The sequence below is a fragment of the Saccostrea echinata genome, unplaced genomic scaffold (genome assembly GCF_033153115.1).
Source record: "Saccostrea echinata isolate AGI-Se365-2 ecotype Australia unplaced genomic scaffold, CSIRO_AGI_Sech_v1 ptg000023l, whole genome shotgun sequence".
NCBI lineage: Eukaryota > Metazoa > Mollusca > Bivalvia > Ostreida > Ostreidae > Saccostrea > Saccostrea echinata.
In genome coordinates this window covers 6,085,862-6,111,119 of record NW_026889772.1, presented here as the reverse complement: position 1 = coordinate 6,111,119, position 25,258 = coordinate 6,085,862, and the positions used below count along the sequence as shown (strand labels likewise).

The window sequence follows — 25,258 nt, the reverse complement described above, 5'->3', positions numbered from 1 at the left end:
TAATAGCCAACGCTACATGTTTCATCAATCAAAACACGTATTAGTTTTTATCGACATTTTGGTTTTAAAAATCATTCAAATAACTATCGAACTTGCTGAAGATGTGGAAGGTTATTATTTCATCGACCTACATTAACACATTTCTTACCGTCCAGTAGTTTTTCGCCGCGATGTATTGTCCCTTCGGAAAGAAGATCTTGGGGTGTACATGCACTCATCGTAATAGCACAAAGGAAAGTTATTCGACATTTATAGTCAAGGACTTTTAATAACTGCACTTGTTTTAACTAATCGTCAATTAATTATCAAATCTAACTATTTTATATGAACATACCCTGTTGTTCGTGAAGTGATCTGCTATGGATTAAACGATTATAGCCAAGGGAGGTAACTTTTATTATATACCAATTCCGCGAATTCAACAAACCGCGATTGTGTCAGAAGAGAGAAAAACGTGAAAATTACAACCCGTGAAATTAATCCCCAATACAGTATAATAGCTGTTGTAAAATCGAGATGCTGCCAGCTATGGCGTTGGTTTCAGAAAGAGGCTGGGTATTTTCCCTCCCTTATATTGGCCATCTGTGGGGCCCCCGAAGGGGAAATCTTCCACTAAGGGGCCTCTTTAGGGAAGTGAATGTGTTTGTTTGTTTCCTTGATATAAACTGAGTTTATACTACTTATAAACTTTAATCTGTTATCTGAATAGGAAATATCGTAGGCCATTCAAGTTTCGGCTACTCTCAAAATGACCGCCATGATTTTCAAAATGGCGTTATTTCTTATATTGCATATTTAGCATTTTCATTTTTTTTTTGGTCAAATATTTCAAAAAGTCTTCGAGATATTCAATCTAAATGTGGTCAAACTAAGACAAATAAAGTGTTATCATATGTATATATCCAGTGAGCATGCGCTAAGTTGTTTTATAGTACTCATAAGACCAAATCGTAAGAGTAGTTACAGATGCATTGAGTAGTACACTGTAATTCTACCTTTTCATTTTATACTTTTATACCTTTACATTTACACTAATTTTAAAAGGTCCTAAATATAGGGAACCCCGATCCTTTAACTGGCGTCGTAATTCCATACATATTATGGATTCTGTAGAAGATTACGCCAGGCGTTGGGTCAGACATGAAAAAGAAGACCTTGACACTTTGTCAGAATGGATTAAATATTTCAAATATATGTTAAAATCTCGCATTAAACGATTGAGGGGCAGTATGAAAACCATCTATTCTTCTGTATTAAGTAATTCAGAAGTGAAAAAAGAATTAGATAGATTACATGTGATCAGTTCGTACTGGTCCCTGCTGACAAAGCAGGTAACAACATCGTCTTTGTTTGGAAGGCTCATTATATAAATTGTATTTTAGAGGAACTGGGATTTAATTCTACAAGTGGTAATCCAACTTATACCCATAGCTCCCTTTCTAAGGATGAAATTCTTCAAAATCATATGTCAGTTTTAATATTCCCAACAACCAAAATGAATTTGAATTACCCTATCTATATTGGATCCCGAAACTTCATAAAAATCCTTACAAACAAAGATACAAAGCTGGTTTCAGTAAATGGTCTACAAAGCGTCTTTCTTTACTCCTCACTAAGATATTAACAGAAGTGAAGGAGAAACTTCAAGAGTACTGTGCAACGATATATTCGAGAAGTGGTGTAAATGTCGTTTGCAATGCTAAGATCTTAGACGTCTACAGCAACCCCAGAGACGGCCAAAATTAGAATATTCTACACCAACATGGAGCCTTTCTTAACATCTTGACCCTAAACAGGCTTCCCTTGATAGCACTTCTGCACTCAAGCGCTGCTCTTTATGAGCATATCAAAAGATCTGTCTTGGGAACAGAGCATACATTGAAGCAACCTTTAAAGTAATATACGAAAAAATGGCGGAGTTTGGGTCCCAACGGGACATTTGTCGCCAATGATACCCTCGTGCCAAGAAGTACTTGATTAAGTGTAGTAGAATTACTTGTTTGGTTAACTGTAAATTACATATGTGGAGATAACAAACGAGTGCATTCGTTTGCTTATGTAAACTTAAATGTTTACATCAGTTCACCTGTTTTGTTACTACTAACGCTAGAAAATTGATTGACTTCTGTTATGTAATTTTCGTCAAATGTTACCTTTCTTCCTTTTTAGTCGTAACTCTTATTAACTTTATATATTTAACCTCCTTTTTCTGTCTTAGATGTTTTATTGCAGCCCGGAGGACCGGGCTGCTCTATACATATAAGTTTAAGTGTTGGTATATGGGGATTGAGATGGGAGAAGTTATTCAGAATTAAAGGTTTTCTAAACATTAAAAAGATTGTTAATCAGAATGTTCTTTCCCTTTATAAATTACGAGATACACAATATATTTACTTCCATAAAGTGAATCTGTAAAAATATATATGTTTTTCATATTTAATATATAAAGTTGCTTATCATTTACTATCGAAAAAATGGCAGGTCCCTTTTTTTAGAACATCGAATTTTACTTATCGCATATAAACGTAAAAACGTACTTTACACAGTTCGTGTTTTATATTCTTAAAGTGAAAGACATTTTTGAAAATAGGTGATGCATGTGTCTGGTTTCAATTTATATTTTATGCAGCAAACATTTACTTGAGGAATTGATAAAGTTTAAAAGGGTATCGTTTTTGTTCGATTTTCATCCGACTATAAGTTTTCAAAATATTCTCGACTATCGTCTACATCATTTAGACCCTTGCCTTTTTCACACATATATCGAATCGGTTTTTATGATCAAGACTCATTTCCATTGTTTACTTTATTTATTTCCCGGGCGACAATTGATGGTTACATCAATGTTTTCTTGTTTTGTTTGTTAGAGTGTGAGATTGAAGTGAAAGATCTTCTGCAAAGTCTAGGTCGTATATTATCTTACCGAAGGGAGATTGAATTCCTTTTGCACTTAAATAAATACCCAGTCAACAATTAGAAATAATAATGTAAAACCCCAGTTTTTCAGTTTTACAATAAATGATTCCATCATTCAGAGTTCTTTATATTACTTGTACTTTTGACTTCCTACAATATCTTCATAATGATGTCAATCTAAACTTGGATTTCATAATGTCTCAGTAGTTTCCCTTAAACAAAGTTTATTGGTGATTTCAAACGGATTTCATTTTGGTGCTTAGTATTCTAATTTTGGCACTCTCTGACGTTCCTGTAGGCTTCAATGCTGATCTTAGCATTATAAAAGCCTACATTCCTTTGCTTTAGATTAAATGCTTATGTCAGTTCCTCTGTATTGATTATGATACTACCAAAATTAAAAAAAATGACCCTAGGCCTCTTCTATTTCCTCTTCTTCAAATGTTACAATTCCTTCACTTTTGGTCAGGTCTATCATTTTTCTTTGTATAGACGTTAAGCTTCTTTTTCCATGTTTCATCTGTTGTATCCTGTCTTTTTTGCCCGTTAGAATCTGAGATAAAAATGGAAGGTTCTTCTGCAGTCTAGGTTGTATATTCTCTAATCGACAGGGAATGAGTTCCACTTACACTTTTTTGAAGGGATCTTGTTAATCAACTTTCAAGATTAGTGTTGGTAATAAGGGGGCTACTTTGTGTCGATCTTAACACGGATTCCATAATTTCTTATCAGTTCCTCTAAACTCTCTGGTTTTAGGATATCAAACGCTTTTTTCAAAATCGTTGAAGTTCACGTCATTTTGTCATTCTACATTCTGCATATTGCTCTATAGAAATGCGTAGGCAGCTTTTGGGTCTGTGCAAATCCTCATTAATCAAAATCTGGTTCATTCGTCTCTTAACACATTTTCTATTGCCTCTTTCAATCTACTCTATTATGAAGATGACGAACAGCATTGGAGGAGTAAGCATCCCCTGCCGATTGGTCACACCCGCCATGTGCTCCTTGTCATGATGGAAAAAAAAAAACAGAACAATTTGTCGACAGTTCAGTGTATAAATAATGGCCTACCAACTAGCATAAAAAACGTCAGTCAGCATTTGACTCGATGATAGGTTGTATGTGCTGACAAGGTCATTGTATCGACCATAAAACTTACTAAATGATGACTTCAAACGAGACTGTGTTGATATCCTTGTTTCATGTACTTGTTTGGCAATAGCTTGCCTCGTTTTAGAAATTGATCATACGTAAAGCATGCTCCTGCGTATCGAATCAACTGAGAGACATAAACCCCATATGCAGTTGATAAGGGTATATTGCTACATAAGTAGGGAAGTTGACGATTGAAAAGCTGAAGTCATCAAGAGTTGCGTTCACTAAGATGGTGATAAAAAATTCCAAAATGACACATTTTAGTATGACATGAATGCAATGATTGTCAAGAAAGTAGAGACAGAGAAAAGGCAACGGGAAGGCATGTTGTATCTGCATAATGCATCTGGGGACGTGAATGCAAAAGAATTTCTGGCTGAAATTCGTGAAATAAATGCAATTGTTATCGGAGCCTCCACATTCCCTAATATGAATTTCTGATAAGAAACCCGAAACTAAAAAAAGTCCCGAAGATAGATTTATGAAAAACAAGACTGATCTTGTCATGATGTCAGAGATTAAAAGCTCGGACCTCAGGTATGCAAGAGAAAAATGTTGAAAAATAGAAAGACACGAATCGAAGAACAATTTCCAATCCTACAATAAAATGGAATTCAAAGTCTAGATACCACAGAAGACCTAGAAAAATAAATGGGGTGCATGCAAGGACATTTTCCGAAAAAGATTTTGAAATCCCAATAAAAAAAATTAAATCAAATGTTATTAAAACAGTTCGCAGGAAGCTAAGAAAGATGCAAAAACAAGATTATAAAGACTATAGCTCCAAACAAATATCAGGAGCCAGACAAACAGGTTGATCATAACTGCAGGCAAGAACAAGAGACTTTGAGACTGCTTTGAAAGCCGAGCTTGCAGCCCATGGAGGAGATTTGAAGACAAACCTGGCCAAAATGATTGTAAAGCTAGATCTAGATGAACAACTAAATCGATGAAACAAACACAACAATGAAGTACTAAATAGACCAAACTCTAGAAGACAAATGCGATTTACCTTCAAGAAGACCTGAATGCAAAAATAGCTGGAAGAAGCGAGAAGGACAACAGCTACTAGTGTTTAATCTTTTCGATATGAAATACTAACTGAGGTATTGAGTACTATATGACAAGAAAAATGAGGAATGTATGTATAGACTGTTAAACAAATTATGAAAAGCAGAGAAATTACTAAGAAGGGACTGTTTTTCGAATCATATCGCTTGTTGTATCAAGCTAGATGTGTTTCCTGCTTAAGATTTTAAACAGTGTTACTCCTCCATGGCACCTGATCTGACCTCTAAATTTTAAGGTCCGTGTTTGCTCTGCTCCAATATTGTATCGTTTCATTGGACTTTCGAGATTGAATACTGTTCATTATCTTCATATTTCATTACAATATAGAAACAATTTACATGTATTTAGGAATTAAATTGCGTTATGAAACGTCATTAAGCTTTTGTTTCACAAGGTGATGTTTAAGATGTCTTTAACAAAGCTTATTTATAACCTCTTTAACAAAGCTTATTTATAACCAGAATGTATTACAAAACCGCCAAAGTATGATAAATATTATAGTAAGTCAATCGTTGTAAGGTCAAATAGTATAGAAATGTCCCCATACCTCATATTGTTTTAGCGCCAATCATCTTGAAAATGGCGAAAATTGCGATGGCCAAAGATGATTTTAAAAACAGTATTGCTGTAAGCCGCTACCCTAATTGGAATGAATTCAATAAGTTTAACACCCCCTTGCAAACATGGTGTTCTATATTTCAAATTTGAAATTAATGGACATCTTCGGTTTGATGAACATTATAAAATAACATCTTCAGTAAGGAGAGCATTATGCACTAAAAACATTATGTAGTTTTTTGTTCTCGGTTTTGCGTCTTATACCACATTCATACATATAAGTAATAAACTAACCATATGCAAAATCTTAAAAAAAATACGGTACGAGTATTTTACTAATGAGCATCTGTTTTACAAACTATCCTGCATTTGACTATTTGTATTATTATTATTATTTTTTTTTTAATTACAAAGGAAAATGCAATTAAACAGTTTCGAAGGCTTAGATTTCTTATTAAATAGGATTAATTATATCAATTTCAAGGGTCATTATTCAGAAATTCTGTGGTTCATATGCATCATTTAGTAGTATGAACATTATACGGGTTTAGCGTTTAATATTTTGCACAAATGTGATTACATGAAATTCAAACGCAAAACTTTTTTGTATTGGACCATAAAAAAATGCTGCATCTAATGCATCCAGTGATCTGGTTCATTAGATTACTTTATATCAAATCCATATGCATTAGTTATTTCATTTTTGCACTTCAAGGTTTCCAAACTCTTTATAAAGTCGGTAGTAGCTGTAGAAGTTCACTCAACCGAAAATATCAAATGACAGTAATAAAGTAATGTAAATAATGACCCCATTTTTAATAAGGTTTTGTAACTTCTCATCTCTTCTTTCTCTCACTTTACCACTCTCTCTCTCACAGCCACCCCTATATATATATATATATATATATATATATATATATATATATATATATATATATATATATATATATATATATATATATATATATATATATATATATATATATATATATATATATATATATATATATATATATATATATATATATATATATATATATATATATATATATATATATATATATATAAGCACATTTTACAACAACTCTTAAACTAACATAACTGCCCTAAGTGAAGAAATATTAATATAGAAAGCACAAAGAAATTCACTTTTACAAGGATACCCACTTCCGCCCCAGGCCCGGGGTTGAACTCTCGACCTACGGAATCTGTCTCCTAGCAGTACAGGAAGTGTAGTGTAGGGCAGCGCCGCGAGAATTCCATCGGCATCGAAAGCAAGTGTTTTGACTTGCCTAGATAGCCGAGCGGTCTAGCGCGCTGTTCCTGTACTGCTAGGAGACAGATTCCGTAGGTCGAGAGTTCAACCCCGGGCTGGGGCGGAAGCGGGTATCCTTGTAAAAGTGAATTTCTTTGTGCTTTCTATCTATCTATCTATCTATCTATCTATCTATCTATCTATCTATCTATCTATCTATCTATCTATCTATATCTATATATATATATATATATATATATATATATATATATATATATATATATATATATATATATATCCCTGTGATGACAATAGATGAAAAACTTAGAGTCGTCTTTAAACCTGCGTATCTAGCACACAAACTGTTCTCATTTTTAAAATTATCAATAAGGTCTCTGCCAATTAAAAAAAAAAACAACAACATTTTGCTGTCCAACAATAGGGTTAAGTCGACTTTATACAGAAATTGCCCCATATCTTTAATTTGTTTTCTTTTTCACCCCTGAAAATCTTATAAACTTTGATTTTTTTCTTTTTCATCCCTGCAAATTGATTTGATTGCATTGCACTCTGCGTACGAACTCTAACTAACCCTAGAAATGGTATTACCACTTACGCATACCGCAAACATTTCCCAAACTCTGTGATCAATATTATGACCCCTCGTGAGGTGGAATGTTGAGTGACTTTTTCAAACAAATTTTTAGCCTATTTTTCCCATACTAAACTATATACAGCTTTACCCAATTACGAAAAAGGGCTCATGGCAGTTGTGACAGTTTGACATGGGATGCTTACTCCTTCTTGGCACTTGATTCCACCTCTGATGTTGTCAGGGTCTGTGTTTGCTCTGCTCTCGATTTGTATTATTTAGTTGGACTATTGAGGGATTACTGTTTCTATGTATTTAGATTCCATTTTAAGACAAAGGAACAGCCTTCCGTCTTAAATTAAGAAAAATTACATATATTTTTTTTAGTGAGAAATGGAATTGACCAGAATCGACCAATGAAATGTAAAAGCAACAAAATACAATTAAACATTAATAAAAATTGCAAGCACAGCAAACCTTTCGACACTTAGCAATAAAATTTTCAAGCAAATGCTTGATTGCTGAAAAACAACATTGAAATAGATTAGTAATTGATCCTACTTGGGACAGGACTCCTGTTGTATTTAAGGAGAAGACTTGGCCAATGAATATCACAATCATGAGGTTGTGGCATAAGATTTAGTAGGACAGCAAAAATAAAAGTGCTTTAATATTCCGGATTATTAAAGCCCCCTTTTTGATTGGTTTCTCTTCACTGTTAAAACTTCCAACTTCTATTTTTAGCTCATCTGAACTGAATTTTCTGATCACATTTTGTCTATCCGACTTTTCACATTTTCGACTTCTTCTCAAGAATCACTGGGCCAATTTCAACCAAACTTACCACAAGGTACCCTTGGATAAAGGGGATTCAAATTTGTGCAAATAAAAGGTCTCGTTTTCTTCCAAGGGTAGATAATTACAAATTAGTGGAAAATTAATGACATATCTTAAAAATCTTCTCCTCAAGAACCACTGCGCCAGGAAATATGACTTATATGGAAACATCCTCAGGTAGTGTAGATTTAAATTTGTTCAAATCATCACATTCGGGGTAGGGCGGGGTCGTAATAGACAATCAAAGTTTTACATAGGAATACATAGGAAAATGTTCTTCTCCGGAACCACTGGGCCAGGAAAAGTGAAACTTATGTGGACAAATTCTCAGGTAGTAAAGTTTGTCAAGTTTGTTCAAATCATAACCCCCTGGGTGTAGGGCGGGGCCACAATGGTCTATCATAGATTTACATAGGAATACATAGGAAACAAATCTTTAGAAATCTTCTCAATAACAGCAAATTAAAGCCATGATTGGTCATATTTATATGAAAGCAACTTCAGGCAGTGTAGATTCAAATTTGTTCAAATCATGACCCCAGGGGGAAGAGTTGGGCCACAATGGATGATCAAAGATACAAATGAAAAATCTTTAAAAATCTTCCTCTAATGAACAGCAGAGCCATGATTGGTCATATTTATATGGAAGCATCCTCAGGTAGTGTAGATTCAAGTTTGTTCAAATCATGACCCCCGGGGGTAGTGACCCCCGCAGTGGACTATCAAAGATTTACATAGCAATACTTAGGAAAAATCTTTAAAAATCTTCTTCTCCAGAACCACTGGCCAGGAAAAATGAAACTTTCAGTCAGGTAGTGTAGATTCAAATATCTTCAAATCATGAACCCTCGGGGGAAGTGCGGGGCCACAGTGGACGTTTAAAGATTTACATAGGGACACATAGAAAAACTCTTTAAAAATCTTCTTCTCTAGAACCACTAAGCCATGATTGGTCATATTTATATGGAAGCACCCTCAGGTAGTGTAGATTCGAGTTCAAATTATGACCCCGGGGGATAGGGTGGGGCCACAATAGAAGATAAAACCTATAGGAAAGAGATCTTTCTAAAAATCCATGATTTGTCAAAGAAATATGGTAGCATTCTCAGTTAGTGTAGATTCAAGTTTGTTCAAATCATGCCCCTCCCTTTGGGGATAGGTTATTACCACTTATAAAATTCTGAACTCCTGGCCAAAGTACTCAGGTGAGCGATGTGGCCCATGGGCCTCTTGCTTAAAATATCTTCACATTTAAAACTCACTTAAAGTAGACCAATACTCGTACTACGTCACTAACGAATAGTAAAACCGGAACCACGCTTCCTTTTTCCGAGATGTGATTTTTGAACTATATTGTTTGACTTTTACATGGCGTTTAATATATCTGGTAATGATTTTGCTCCAAGTCGATCGCGTCAACAGCCTTAGAAACATTCATTATACAGTTCAAGGATAAATTAATTGAAAAGGGAAGACTAAAAATAACTTTTGGTTGACAGAGACACGATTAGGTAATAAAGATATAATATAAACGACATTTCTGTGGATGATAATATGCCGATAACATGGACCACGAGTATGCTACATGTATCAATGTCCACAGCTATTGTCAACAGACAAGTTGAAGCTAATACTGATATTTCGTATGAAAAGGAATTGCTGCGATTTGACATAGGAAATTTAATAATTTTTATTATTCAAACATTACAAAATTTACTTTGAATAATAATTATTACATTAGACGCATACCTCCCCCCTCCAGCCCTGCAAACCCATCAATCGCAATGCAAAAATATCTTTAGAATACTAATGTATGAAAATAGTTGATTCACTTGCAGCGTACTTACTTTCTGTAACAAGATCATCCAGTTTGTTAGAATCAGTCAATTATGTTCCGATTCATTGTCTCTAATTTACCGACAAGTGTGTTTTTATTTTTTTTAAGTAAACAAGATAAATTTTAGGGACAATAGGTATTGGGTGATTATTATTATTGTTTTTAATATGTACAACTTTGTAAATACAAGTGTACACTCAAACTTTAACAGTCTTATAAGAAAATGTGGAAATGTATTACTTTTGGAATAATTTTTCATGGGAGTCCCTTTAGTGCAGAGCTCATACCATGAAAAGTAATGCGTCAACATATGATTTTCTGTTTAGCTTATTCTTTTTCTTAAATGTTATTTAGTAAAAATTTTTGAAGATTGGGTCCATAATTGACTTGTGAAGCATATTTACTCATATTAAATATGGTACGTTACATACTTATAATAATTCAAAACATTGATTATATATGGTTCATTTACAGGTTTCTATTCTACTTTGTGTATTGAAGCTGACTGTTAAGATTTTAATTCTTATATATAAACATCAAATTCATGGATAGGTAAATTTCAGTATTTTGCATTTCGGGGTATATACTCTGAGAGGCAATAGCGGAAAAATAAACAAGTTGACATATAATTTTTCTTATGTCTATCCATTGCTGAGACGTATGTCTATCTTATAAAAGCAGATTTTTCAAGATTGAGCCCATTTAGTGCCGAATATAGATGTACCTTTAGGATTTGGCTCAACTCCTTTTGCCTTACGTTGCCTTAAATTTTGAAAACCTTTGGGACATTGGTAATATATAAACTCCATAAACCATACGATAACTATGGATTTAAAAAGTACAAATATTACGGAATGAATTTGTCCGTCAAATAACTAATTCTGGACCAATTCTCAGTTGTCCTCTTATTGTTGAACCCAGATTAACACCAACACGCATTATAATTTTTGTACTTTTATATATGGAATTAGCAAGGAATATACTTTTACATGAGTTGGGATGTATCAGTACCGAAGGTCTTATTCCAACTACTATCATTTATAACAAAAATATTTACATAATGAACAAAGATAGAACAAAATAAAAGAACTATCAAAAGGTATAAAGAAATCAATTATCAAACAGCTATTGAAAGACTGGTGACATATTAGCAGCATATATAGTATAATAGCGCTAAAGTAGATGAAAGATTAAGAGTAATATAAATAGAATAAATTAAGAACTCCCCATCTCTGACTGTGTTTCAGTTGGGATTAAGGCTGTGTAGAATTTATAGAACTTATCACATTTGCCCAAATATGAGAAAGTTTTCGTTACAATTTACACAAAGTCAGAAAAGTTAATTTACACAATAATTTATATCAGTCCAAAAAGGTCATATTTTACACTGTGACGCATATCTTGTTTTGGTCTTCATTCTGCGAAAGAAATCAGATGCCAATGTTTCGAGATTTAGGCTTATCCTTATATTTTTGAGGATATTATGCAAAAGATTGAGGAAGACTTTACGTTTTTGTTTTCTAAAAAATTAATTTCTTTTCTCTCGGATAGATTTATCATATTTTTTGTTATTGATTGCACAACTAACACTGCCATAGAATAGATTGACTTTACTTCAGAGTAAAATGTTTTAAATTTTGAAGATAACTGTAAGAAGGTATTAATTTTAATTATAAGCAATTTGTTTCCAAACAGAGTGCACTAACATAGAGATAATAAAGAGGAAGGATTGGGGAGCAAGCGAACCACAACGTATAACTTATTTAAAAGATAAGAATACACCCGTCAAGTATTTTATTATCCATCATACGGATACTGATACATGTAACAACATTGAATCATGTAGCGCCATACTCCAAGGTATACAAAAGGATCATATAGGTAAGTTTATTTTTAATCTCAAAAGAACGTTTCTTTCTGAAACATGATTAATATCGTATTTATATACAACATAGCAGGATTACATACTCTGTAGTGATTGTCTAAGCTTTTCAAAAATGAATTCGGATTCATACAAAGAGAATGCTTCACTTAGCACTGATTCATTCCTTAAAATTTTAAATCTTGTTATGCTGTATCAAGTGAGGCCTTCTATGTTCCTCTTAGCCAATAAATTCATTGCAATAGGTTAAATCTAGCAACCACTAAAATTTGGTATTACGGCCGTACATGTAGTAGCCTTCAAAATACTAAGACTACTTGGTCGGATCTTTTTTATTGGCATTTCAAAATTGATAATAAAATAAATCATACAAATTTTTTCCCATAATGATTGATACGCTTTGAGTGATTAAGCTCGCCTCGATAAGAAATTTTTATTTTTACCGGAAAGCAAATTATCTTAGTTTACCACTCATTAAAATATTTTGAAATACAAGTATTAACAGCAGTGAAGGAAAAGATTCAGGAGTACTGTACAAATACATATAATATGCTCGAGATACTTGATACTTAAAATTTCCAAAAAAAAAAGCTTTTAGAAAATTTGGAATCGCGATATTTTACCAAAATTAACAGCATCAAAACGTCCAACTTTTCAACACTTTATACAATCATTTTTCCTTGATTAACTAATAAACTAAAGACAAGGCATTTTGACTTCATAGACAACTGCTTCTTAAATAAAGATGGAACGTGTAAATGCATACCTTGTCATTGGTCATCTGCAAACTTATATTCTTAAAAATATTTTAATTCGTCACACAAGTACTCCGAGCTTGATATCAAAAAGATACCTTATTTTCTCATATACAATATTTATGTACTTTTTTCCTAAAATCTGTTTGAATTCTTATGGGTACTAATTGTGTCCCTTTATAAGTACTCCTGTTTTTGTATTCTTATCAAGCAGAATGTATTTAAAAACTTCTACATGATATGTATGGAGATGACGAACAGTATTCAAGCTTAAAAGTCCATTAAACAATACATATTTAGGAGCAGAGCAAACACGGATCTCTAAAACATCATAGGTTGGATCAGGTGCCATGGAGGAGGGAGCATCCCCTGCCGACCGCTCACACCCGCTGTTTGCTCCTTTTCATGATCGAGAAATAATGGAAGAAAAATCGACAATTCAGTGTGTAAATAATGGTCTAACAATAAGTATGAAATACGTCAGTCAGCATTTGACTTAATGATAAAGTGCATTTGCTGACAAGGACATTCTATCGACCATAGAACTTGCGACATGACGTCTTTAAACGAGACTGTTGATATTCTTTTTTCATCAACTTGTTTGTCAATAACTTACCTCGTTTTAGAAATTGTTCACACTTAGAGCATACTCTTGTGTATAGAATCAACTGAGATATATAAACCCCATATGCAGGTGATGGAAGTATATTGCCGCATAAGTAAGGGAAGTTGATGATTGTATATTTCATTGTAAAGTTAAAGTCATCACGTTTATCATAAAGCTTGGTTGTTAGATTACCATTAATTTCTTTTTTCTAGTAAAATATCCAAACACGAAACAGATGTGTCAGACTCTTTGGTATCTTTTATTTCAAGCTAACTGGGATATATCGTATCGAAATAAGAATGGAAGTAACCATTGTTAATTGACAATACGTCGTCGATATATCTAAATGTTGATATGAAGGCCACAACAAGTGTTTTCCTCTTTTCAAGTATAAAATTTAGAAGAAATTCTGCTTCATATGAATACAAAAATAGGTCTGCTAATAACGGGGCGCTATTGGTACCCATGGGAATTCCAGTAGATTGTTGGAAAACTTGATCTCCAAAAAACCACACAGATCTTATCAGAAACTTGAGATCTTTTTAATATCAACTTCAGAGTACGTGTGTGTACAAGCAGAATGTTTTTGACAAAATAATTTTGGAAATGACCAATGGCAAAGGTAAGTTAATTTCCGAGTTCTATTTTTATTGTAAAAGCAGCTGTCAATGATATCAAAAACTCTGGACTTTACTTTTATTTATCCTGGGGAATGGTAGTATATAAAGTTCAAAAGTTGTAAGTTTTTATGTTTTTATGTTACATGAAAAGAATTCTCTTGCTGCTGCCTTTTTTTCGACATTTAAATAAAGCGACGAATTTTTATTAATTAACAATTTAATTTTCAATCCTACATTGATTCGATATATCCTTCTGGACTCATAATGAAAGATACCACAGAGAATGACACATCTGTTTTATATTTGAACATTTTACAAGAGGAAGACATGGATGGCAAACTAATAACTTAACTTAATGAAAAACGTGATATCATAAACTTTTATATCTTCAACTTCCCGTATTTATGTGGCAATATACCGTTATCACCTGCACATAGAGATTTATCTCCCAGTAGATTCGATACACAGCAGTACGTTTTATACACGAACAATTTCTTAGACGAAACAGGCTATTGACAAATAAGTTGAAAATACAATGAGCCTGTTTGCAAATACAATCTATCGCAAGGTCGAAAATTTAAATTGACGTCTTTCATACAAATTGTGTACATGAAATATATGGAGATAACGAACAGTATTCAAGCTCAAAAGTCCATTAAACAATACAAAATAGGAGCACAGCAAATACGGACCTCCAAACATCAGAGGTGGGATCAGGTGCCGTGGAGGAATGAGCATCCTCTGCCGACCGGTCACCCCCGCCATGTGCTCCTTGTCATGATCGAGTAATAAAGGAAAAATCCTTCAACAATTCAGTGTGTAAATAATGGCCTAATTATTAGTATGAAAAACGTCAGTCAGCATTTGAATCAATGATATTTTGTATTTGCTGACAAGGTCATTTTTTTCCGTTTACCCGATCATGACAAGGAGCACACGGTGGAAGTAACCGGTCTACAAGGAATGCTCCTCCAATTCATCTGATTCGAACTCTGTTTTCAGAGGTCCAGGTTTGCTCTGCTCACAATTTGTATGTTTAAATGGATTTTTGAGCCTGACCAATGTTTGTAATCTTCACGATAATATCGATGACGTATTATCAAGTGAAGATATTCATTTCACTCCTAATTTGATTTGATATTTTCAATAGAACTTGTGATTAAAGACACCACGAGTCTGACACATCTGTTTCATATTTAGAGTATTTACTAGAGACAAACTTTAATGGCAAACTAACAACTACATTTTATGATAAACGTGATAACTTAAACTTTTCTTATCGTCAACTTCCCTTATTTTTGTAGCAATAATTTTTTTTTCTCCTGCATATGGAGTTAACGTTTTGCAGTTGCTTCTTTACACAAGAGTATGTTCTACCTTCGACCAATTTCTAAACAGACACATACAATTGGAAAATAGTTTGATGATACATGGATGTTGCAGTCACTATTGAAATAACGACCACTATTGAAATAATTATTTCAATAGTGGTTATGAACAATTTATCCGTATTTATTTTTCAATAGTTGGGTTATTTCAATAAGGCGTGCAATGGGATTTTGGTATTTAAATCATTGTCAACAACTATTGAAATCATTTCAATCACTTTTGAAATCTTTATTTGAACCACTATCTATTTGAAATAATTATTCTCGTTTAAAGTCAACATTTAGCAAATTCTATGGTCGATATTTACACTGAATTGTATACGAGTTTTTTCAAGTCACAACAAGGAACACTCGGCGGAGATAACAGGTCGAAATGGGATGCTTATTCTTCCCTGGCTTCTGATTCCACCTTTTTTTTTTCCAGATATCCCTGTATTGTTTAATTGAACTTTTGAGCATGATCTCCGTATTTCTTTACTGTTGATTTCGTTTTGGTACCAAGTGAAATACTGTCTATGACAATCAAAACATATGAAGGAGTAAATGCTAGCCCACTCGGAATTCTATATAAGAATTTTACAAAAAGAAAAAAAATCAATGATTTTTTTTAATTATTACAAAAAATTGAAGGCTTATATACAATATAATACTATATGTAATAAAATATTAATCAGAAGAAAAAATATTGGCTTATTATGGCCAGATCGCTTACTCTTGCTTGTTTATTTTTTCCATGTTTAAATGTGAGACAGTACATCTGTCTCTTGACAAGGCAGGGTAAAAAGCCCATAGGACGATCATTTCTTGCTCACAGATTGCAAATGTGGAGGGTGATGTGACATCAGGCATTACCAAGGGTCGGATGGATCTTTAAAAAGCAGTTATTTATTGTCATCAATGGACAACAGAACAAACCAAGAGTAGGCGAACTTTGGAAGTATCCTGGTCATGACCAGTTATCTCATTCAAATTTTCAGATTGCACCTTAGGGATATTAAGAAGTGGTTCCTGGTAATTTGGGCATATTTCAAGCATTTATATATTCATTATCTTTTGCCACAAAAAACAGACACTGGGAAAGAATATTCGACCTTCAGAAATTTTCCTTTATAATATTGAGAGTGGTTCTTAGGATTTGACAGGGCTAATTTGCGCCCAAAACTTTGTATTTTTTACATTCCATGGTGAGATATGGGTAAAAGGTCTGCGGTTATCCCCTCTGTTTTTTTAAAATATAAAATTGCATTAAACAATTGCCAGGGAAGGAAAGGGCTCATCATTGAGTTTTCATTATCGGTCCTCAGATTGGGTTGTAGTGACCTCTAAGTGGTGTCCAGCAGTTTGGAATACTTCAAGCATAAATTTATCAATGTAAATCATATATGGTACGCAGTACAGTTAAGGTGCGCAATAGAAATATCGGCAATTTTTGTGATTAAAAATAAATTCTTAATCAGTATGGCGATTCTTTTCAGTACTTTATTCATATCCGACAAATGTAATGATGGTTAATAACTACATATTGAGGACGATAAGATTTTATATTTAGACTTACCACGTGATGCGGCAGTCACGTGATATAGCATATATACTTGCAGTATTGAGGTCACCTATAAATTTCACTAGTGCAAGGGCATAATCAAGTTAAAATTCTAAATTTAGAGTATAAATATTTTCAACACGCATCGTAGTTTCTGAAAAGTGCTGCGATCCTCTATAGATTCTGCTATTTCATTGTTAAAATCAAACTTATATGACTACATTCTGTATTTTTTGCTGGTCAACGGCATTAAATATAGATATAATTAATTCATTTTCAAGATTTCACCAGGATCGCAGCACTTTTCAGATACCTCAATACTTCTAGATTTCATATGTAAAAGCTTACTGTGATCCATTGAGTGTATACCCTTGCACTAGATCGATTTATTAAGACCCTTACATTATCCTCCGATGTACTTGCAAACAAATATACGGCAGTATCAATTAAATAGGAAATATACGGAATATATATGAATAAAATCATAAAGAAGACATTGCATCCAAGTTAATGGCCTCTTAAATATCTTTTAAAAATATTTTATTTAATTATAGAATACATTTTTTGATGTGAAAATATTTCTTGATCCGCCTCTCACTGCATACAAACTGCGTCAGGTTTTACGAAATGACGTCACATCGACAAGTGCAGTGTGATCAGTGACTTGTTTATACCTTGCTATGTGGACTTTAACTAAAGGTAAAACAGCATGTTATAGTAAGTTTAGATGTAGTTTGATGGTTTCCTATAGTTTAAAATAACAAATCATTTCATTTTGTAGTATTTTTAAGAATTGTTGGTTTTGTATGATGTCATAGTTAAAATTTCCCATACAAATTAGGCTCCGCCCCCTTTTGGTAGCCTTAACTGTGCTGCGTACCAATTTTGATGCACCAGATGCGCATTTCAACAAATTATGTCTCTTCAATGATGCTTAAGCCGAAACGTTGGAAATCCAAAATATATAAATAAAAAAGACTTGGAAGAGCTGAAAACGATGCCAAAAACTGGAGCCAAATACCTCGAAGGATCAGAGCTATACATGAGGGAGATGATCCTTATTTTTGAAATAAATTTCAAAATATTACCACAGGATTTAAATATATATCATCTTTGACTAACACAGCAAAATAACACTGTGGAAGAATAAGGTACCTTGGGGAGTATCTCTATTCAGGTTTGGAAGGGTTCCTTAGGATTTAACAGGATTTAGTACTTTTTTCATAAGCATTGTGAGATAAGGATGAAAGGATGGCTATAATTCCCTTACTTGAAAAATGCATCAAACGTTTACTGGAGTAGGGAAATTGGGACATTAAGACTATCATTCGGGCTCTCAAGTTAGGGATGTAGGAGCATCTCCAATGGTACCCGGGACTGGCACATATTTTTATATCCGCTATTTTTTGTCACCAGAAGAAACAAGCAATGGGAAAGGATGATCAGCTTTCGATTGTTTTATGTTGTTTTACGTCCTGTTCGAGAATTTTCACTCATAGAGAAACGTCACCATATACCGGTGAAGGGCATCAAATTGTAACCTTTACTGGCATGGCGAAGAAACAGATGCTACCAATTTTTTATCGACGTAGGTCAGTCGCGGCCGAGATTCGAACTCACGACCTCCCGATCATGGAGCGAGCGCTCTACCGACTGAGCTACCGTGAACGGTATCAGCTTTAGAAGGCGTTGGATTTGATGAGGTCTCTTATCTTACTCAAGCTTTCTAATTTTCACAATGCATAGTGAAATATTGGTTGAAGAGTATGTATGTTTGCAATATACATCTTTCTTTATCTTTGCAGTGTATATTAAACGGTTACCTGAGGCATGTAAGGGGTACTTAAAGCTAACATTTTTTGCTCTCGTATTGGAGCTGTAGGGTATTTTCAGTTAGTGCCTTTGACGGGCTATAATTCAAGCATTTATTTCTTTATAATGTTTAGTCAGCAGGACAAACCAACACTGAAGGGGTCCTTCTTCTTTCGTATCCTTTGCAAGTTTTTAGAGAGATCTTTTGGATATGACACGGTCAGTTAGCTCACCTGAACATCGTCATTTGTACGCTGCAAAATGAGACAGGGTCAAAGGTCGGTTGTAATCCTCTTTTACCTTACAGTGTGCATCAAATGATCAGATTTGTGGGATTTCGGACCTATGTGGTTATCCCTTCGTACTTTCAGAGTGGTGTTGAAAACGTACCACCAGGTGGTTTCTTGTGTGGGGGCATATGAAAATAAAACCCTTAAAACAATTTAGAGCATGTCTGTACACTTTCTTTGGGTTAGGAGCTAAGTTTGGAGAGTTGTAAAAGATAGATTGGTATGCTTAAATATCCACAAGCACTTCTTTGAATATCTTGTTCTTAAGCATGAAAGTAAATCTGGTAAAATTTTTACATTCCTGGGATGTGTCATAAAAGCCAAAACTAATCTTCTCAGTGAATTTTCCGATGTTTGTAAGTTTACAATATGCAAACAACAGCTGCATTATCAGAATGGAATATGACAAATGAATCCTTTAAATGAAAGTCCCATAATTCAACAGCTAAAACAATTGGGATTAATTATTGTAATCCATCAGATTTTTTTTTGGCCAAGACCCATAGAACTGTATATATTCTTTTTCTTTTACAGACAATAACTTTGAACCCTATAGAACCAGCTGCATTAGTGCAGAGATGCATTTGTTTTGAAGTAACCTGTGTATGTTCAAATAATAATGACTTCCCATTGATCTTTAAATAATGACCATGCACCCAAATCCTATCTACTCTCTCTCTCTGACCATGTCCTTGTGTTGGTGAGGTTTTGAAAGGCATTTTGTTAGGTCAATAGGCTGTCTTAAGAATGTATGCCCTCGTACAACCACCAAACATGGAAAATTTAGGAGTCCTACTAACAACTGAAAATCTCGTACTAAGAGACAAACTGTTTGTTTAAATTTCATTGCATTTGTAGCTTGTTTTAATATCTTCCATTTCTCGGGCGGCAACGAATTTCCATTGCCAATGTGTCAAATTCAATTTCATGAAATACCAACTTTGTAGCTACCCAAGAAGTTTTTTTTATACATCTAGAGTTTCACAGAGAAGTTTAAAAAGTTGAAAACTTTTATTACATATACCTGATGCCGGTGGATCAATAAATAAAAAATCATCCAACACATGAGTAATAAAGAGAATATGTCCCTTGACCTTATCAATCCATCATAAGGCCATGGAAAAAGTTTCAGAAAATAGCACAAGAACTCGACAACCCAAGTGTAAACCTTATCATAGAATAAGACTCTCCCATTGAAAGCCCAGTAGTTCATAATCCTCTTTGTGAATGGGTATTATACGAAAAGCTGATTATATAGCATCTGTTTTGGCAAAAAGGCAATCTTTCTCCATGGAAACAATAATATTTACAGCATGATCCACAATATATCCAGAACATTATCATTGCTTTACATATATATATAATTAAAAAAAAAAAAAAAGATTAGCGGTGTTTGAGTCTAAATTGACCGTGTTCTTTCTTTGGCACAATACCAATTGGGGAAATTTGAATGTTTCAAAGGGGATTGAAAGAAAAAGGCCCAGCAATTTTATGAGCATTAGCTCTTTCTGTAGCTTGGTGCAAACAATGACTGGGTTGTGTAAAGCAGACATGCCATACTCAAATAATCTGAAAGATCTTGCACCCTGATATTGTAAATCAAATCCATACTTAAATTCTGAAACCAATAATCATAAATAATGACATCATAGCCTAAAATATATATTGTAGGACATTGGGGAGAATATGGGTCAAAACATAACTGCTTTACCTGCGGGATAATATCAATCGTTTGTGTTTTGCAATTTGTTCCTACACTCTACAAAAATGCATTGAAATTTGCAGTTTTCAAGCTTGCATACCTCTTCCCAATCATATAGCCAGCAAATTTTTCTGGAGATTTGCTTTTTTTTTTAAATTTAATTTTTTTGAGTCTTCGTCCAGACTTTGATCAAAAGGGGGTAGACTCTGTAGTTTCCTCTCTAGATCTCTATGCCTGAAGCACAAATTACACACTAACCTTTCCCCAAGACGTACCCCTAACCTTCCTATACATTCTAATTTGTTTATCAAAAGTTTGCCAAGATATATTTACAGATGATGCCATATCAGGACCTGTCTCTGAATGTTTTAAACAAAATTGTGTTTCATTTGGGAATTTTCAGTATAGACAGCAATCAAATGCAAAATTGCTGTGTTCCATTGAAATATAGTGTTAATTGTTTGTTCTGACTTTTGAGTGCTACTGAATTGTTAAAAGCTCTACCATAATTTAAATGTGTACCCATTTTTTTTAGTGGTAGGTACAAGATTGTTAAAAAGGTAGTGATCCAAGGTCGATATATTGCTCTTCCCAAATTTTCTGTTTAAGCATTTGCGGAATCAGTGCCTATAGCTATATATCCACGCTCTTAAACATAGATGTATATCTTAATACAACTGTATGAGTCAATATGTTCTAACCTAACTAATCCATCAAGGATTAATAAATGTACGAAACTATCAGTGGACAAGAAAAGTAATAGGTCTGTAAATTTTTATCAATATATTTTTTCAAATCATACAGGATATGTCGAATAAAGTGTCTAACCATACAGGACAAAGTAAGTTATCCAAACCTACAGGATACAGTTATAAGCATATACAACCATACAGGATATGTCAAACAAATTGTCCAACTATAGAAGACAAGCCTGGTTATCCTACACCTGAGGATATATAAATATCTAAGCATGTTCAACAGAGCACGACATGTCAAACAGAGTGTCGAACCATAAAGAACAATTTTTTTTATTCAACCATACACGATATATATATATATATATATATATATATATATATATATATATATATATATATATATATATATATATATATATATATATATATATATATATATATATATATATATATATATATATATATATATATGTATGTATGTATGTATGTATGTATGTATGTATGTATGTATGTATGTATGTATGTATGTGTGTGTGTGTGTGTGTGTGTGAGTGTGTGTGTGTGTGTAAGCATATTAAACCATACCAGATATGTCAAATAAAGTGTCCAACCATACAGGACAACTTCTTTTATCCATTTATTCATGATATATAAATATTAACATAGCCAGCCCTACAGGATATGTCAAATAATTGTCCAACCATACAGGACAACTTAGTTTGAGCTATACAGGATTAATCCTGGATATATATACATATATACTCTGTACAAGCATATCCAAACATACAGGATATGTCAACTAAATTATCCAACCATACAGGATAAATTCAGTCACCAAACCATAAAGGATATAAAAATTCTGTATATAAGCATATTCAGCCATACAGGACGTGCCAAATAAATTGTCCAACTCTGTAGGACAAACATGGTTACCCAAGCACCCATTATATACATATAAATAAAATACTCTTATACTAGCATATTCAACCATTGTCCAACCATATAGGACAAATTGGAACCAAACCATACAGGATATATATATATATATATATATATATATATATATATATATATATATATATATATATATATATATATATATATATATATATATATATATATATATATATATAATGATATATATATATATATATATATATATATATATATATATATATATATATATATATATATATATATATATATATATATATATATATATATATATATATATATATATATATATATATATATATATATATATATATATATATATATATATATAACAAGCATATCCAACCATACAGGATATGGCAAATAAATTGTCCAACCATACAGGACAAACTGGTAACCAAACCAAACAATATATATACACCGTAAACAAGCATATCCAACTATAAAGGATAGCTAAAATTAATTGTCCAACCATATAGGACAACCTTGGTTACCAAACCATAGAGGATATATATATATATATATATATATATATATATATATATATATATATATATATATATATATATATATATATATATATATATATATATATATATATATATATATATATATATATACCGTGTACAAGCATATCCAACCATACAGGATATGGCAATTAATTGTCCAACCATATAGGACAACCTTGGTAACCAAAACATATAGGATATATCTACACTGTTATCCAACCATACAGGATACGTCAAATTAATTGTCCAACCATACAGGACAAACTATTAAGAAAGCGATATAGTACCCAACCATACAGGGCATAATACCATGGTGAAATGTGCCCCATCATTTTTTTTTAATTATAAGCCCAATGGGGCTAATAAATCTCCTTTTGGCAGATACAAAAAGAAACAAAGCTTAAATATACAGTATGAATACCTGAATAGGTTTACCCGTGTAATTATGCATCCAACCCCATGACAAATGAAATCAAAATTAGCGACTGACCGTAATAGCTACATGATGAACATGATGAACAACAAAGGCAATTCACTCTAGCTACATGCATTTGCAGTGTTAAATTTTTCATCATATGCCATCAGTAGAATTTGCCTGACAGGCCACAGGCCTAAGTTCCTTATTGAAACCAAAAACATTGAACGCACTTGTAATCTACCCAAACTTGACCATATCAAAATAAATTGTTATATAAGTATTAAAGTTTTATTATACTGCCTACAAGCTTTTAGTGCTGAAACAACTGACACCCTAACACTATTCTAATACTTTGTGTAATCATGTGTTCCTTTTAGGTGCACACTATTTTAACAGTTGACTTTATTCTCATTTTCTGATGACCAAAATCTTGAGTGATTCAAAAATCTTACACCAGAACCAAACTCTCTGCCTGATTTAGCATTTAAAAGCCTGTTTACCAACGACGCCTTGACATTGAACCATTCAGATCCTCTTAAGAACCTGCCAAGATTACCTGGTGGTTTACTATGGAGAATTCGGTATATATGTACACATACACTGTGCACTCCATGACCCCGGATTTTTCTCAGCGAGTGAAACATTCTCAACCCAGTCGTATAACTGAACATACAGACTACACAAATCATTAGAACCTGATTGTATACGTACTAAGGGGTGGGGGTGGGGGGTTAATTTTATCAACTTCTCCAAGCCTACTGAAAGTATGTCAATTTAATGCAACCCGAATATCCTCTATATGGAACCATCTCGCCGAGATACAGATAGAAATTGACATTTAACTGTTCTAAAATTTTGCAAACGAACAATAAATGAATGTCCTTGAATCAAAACACTATTCTGCATGACTGAAATCATATAAATACTCACACCCTAGTAAAATTTGTAAACCACCTTTAACTATATTATCCAAAAGTTATTTTGATAAGGATGAGGCTAATAGTCGTAACTAGATGGCGCTTAAATATTAAACCCGGAAAAAACCCTTCAAGACCCATGAATTGACACAAAAGTGATAAATAAAAATAACACAATCTTGTATGTATTTAGATCACATAAATTCATTTATATACATAAATACACTTAAAAAGTTAATTGAATGCAGTATTATAATAAAATACTTTTAAATATCCCTTAAAAACATTGAATCACTGATTCTTCTTATGTTAGAAGGCACTTCGTTCCATACGGTAGGCCCTGAAATGGCAAAAGACATGGAGGCGAATCTGTTACGTTTTACAACTTGGATGGCTAGAGTTTTTGCTATTTCGTCGATGAAGCAAATGTTAAACGTTGAAGATCTAATGCTCAAACATTTCTTGCAGATACCAGGGACTGTCGCTATCATTAAGAGACTTAAAGACGAGGAATGTTATTTTGCATTCAATCCTATAGAGAACGGGTAGCCAGTGCAAAGTTTTAAGAGCCTCTTTAGAATTGTCAGTTGATTTTAACTCCAATACGAGTTTTGCTGCTCAATCCTGTAAAAACTGTAATCGTTTGATGGTTAATGTACATTTCGGCAAACCGTATAGCAAACAATTGGCGTATTCCATTTGGCTTATTACAAGAGACTGTACAAGTTGTTTACATGAGTGTCAGTTAGGTATTGGCGAATAAATCTGATGTAGTAAAGATTCAAAGAAATTTTCTTACATTTTTCACTTACAAATTTCCTTAAGCCTAAATGTTCATCCAAGTAACATCCGAGATGTTTAATACGCGGAAGTGCATTAACATTTGCACCAACCACATTGATGAATTTGGTAAAAGACACTGATAGTATTTGTTGAATTCCGAAC

General features: G+C 33.2%; 1 protein-coding gene across 1 annotated transcript in view; it reads left to right on the top strand.

Moving 5' to 3' along the window:
• The window catches only part of LOC133191378 (uncharacterized), a 110,502-nt gene that overhangs the window by 72,256 nt on the left and 12,988 nt on the right, over positions 1-25,258 (top strand). Inside the window, exon 3 of the mRNA XM_061327133.1 lies at positions 11,917-12,102. Within this exon, the coding sequence (XP_061183117.1) occupies positions 11,917-12,102 (186 nt within the window). The remainder of the gene's footprint in view (positions 1-11,916; positions 12,103-25,258) is intronic.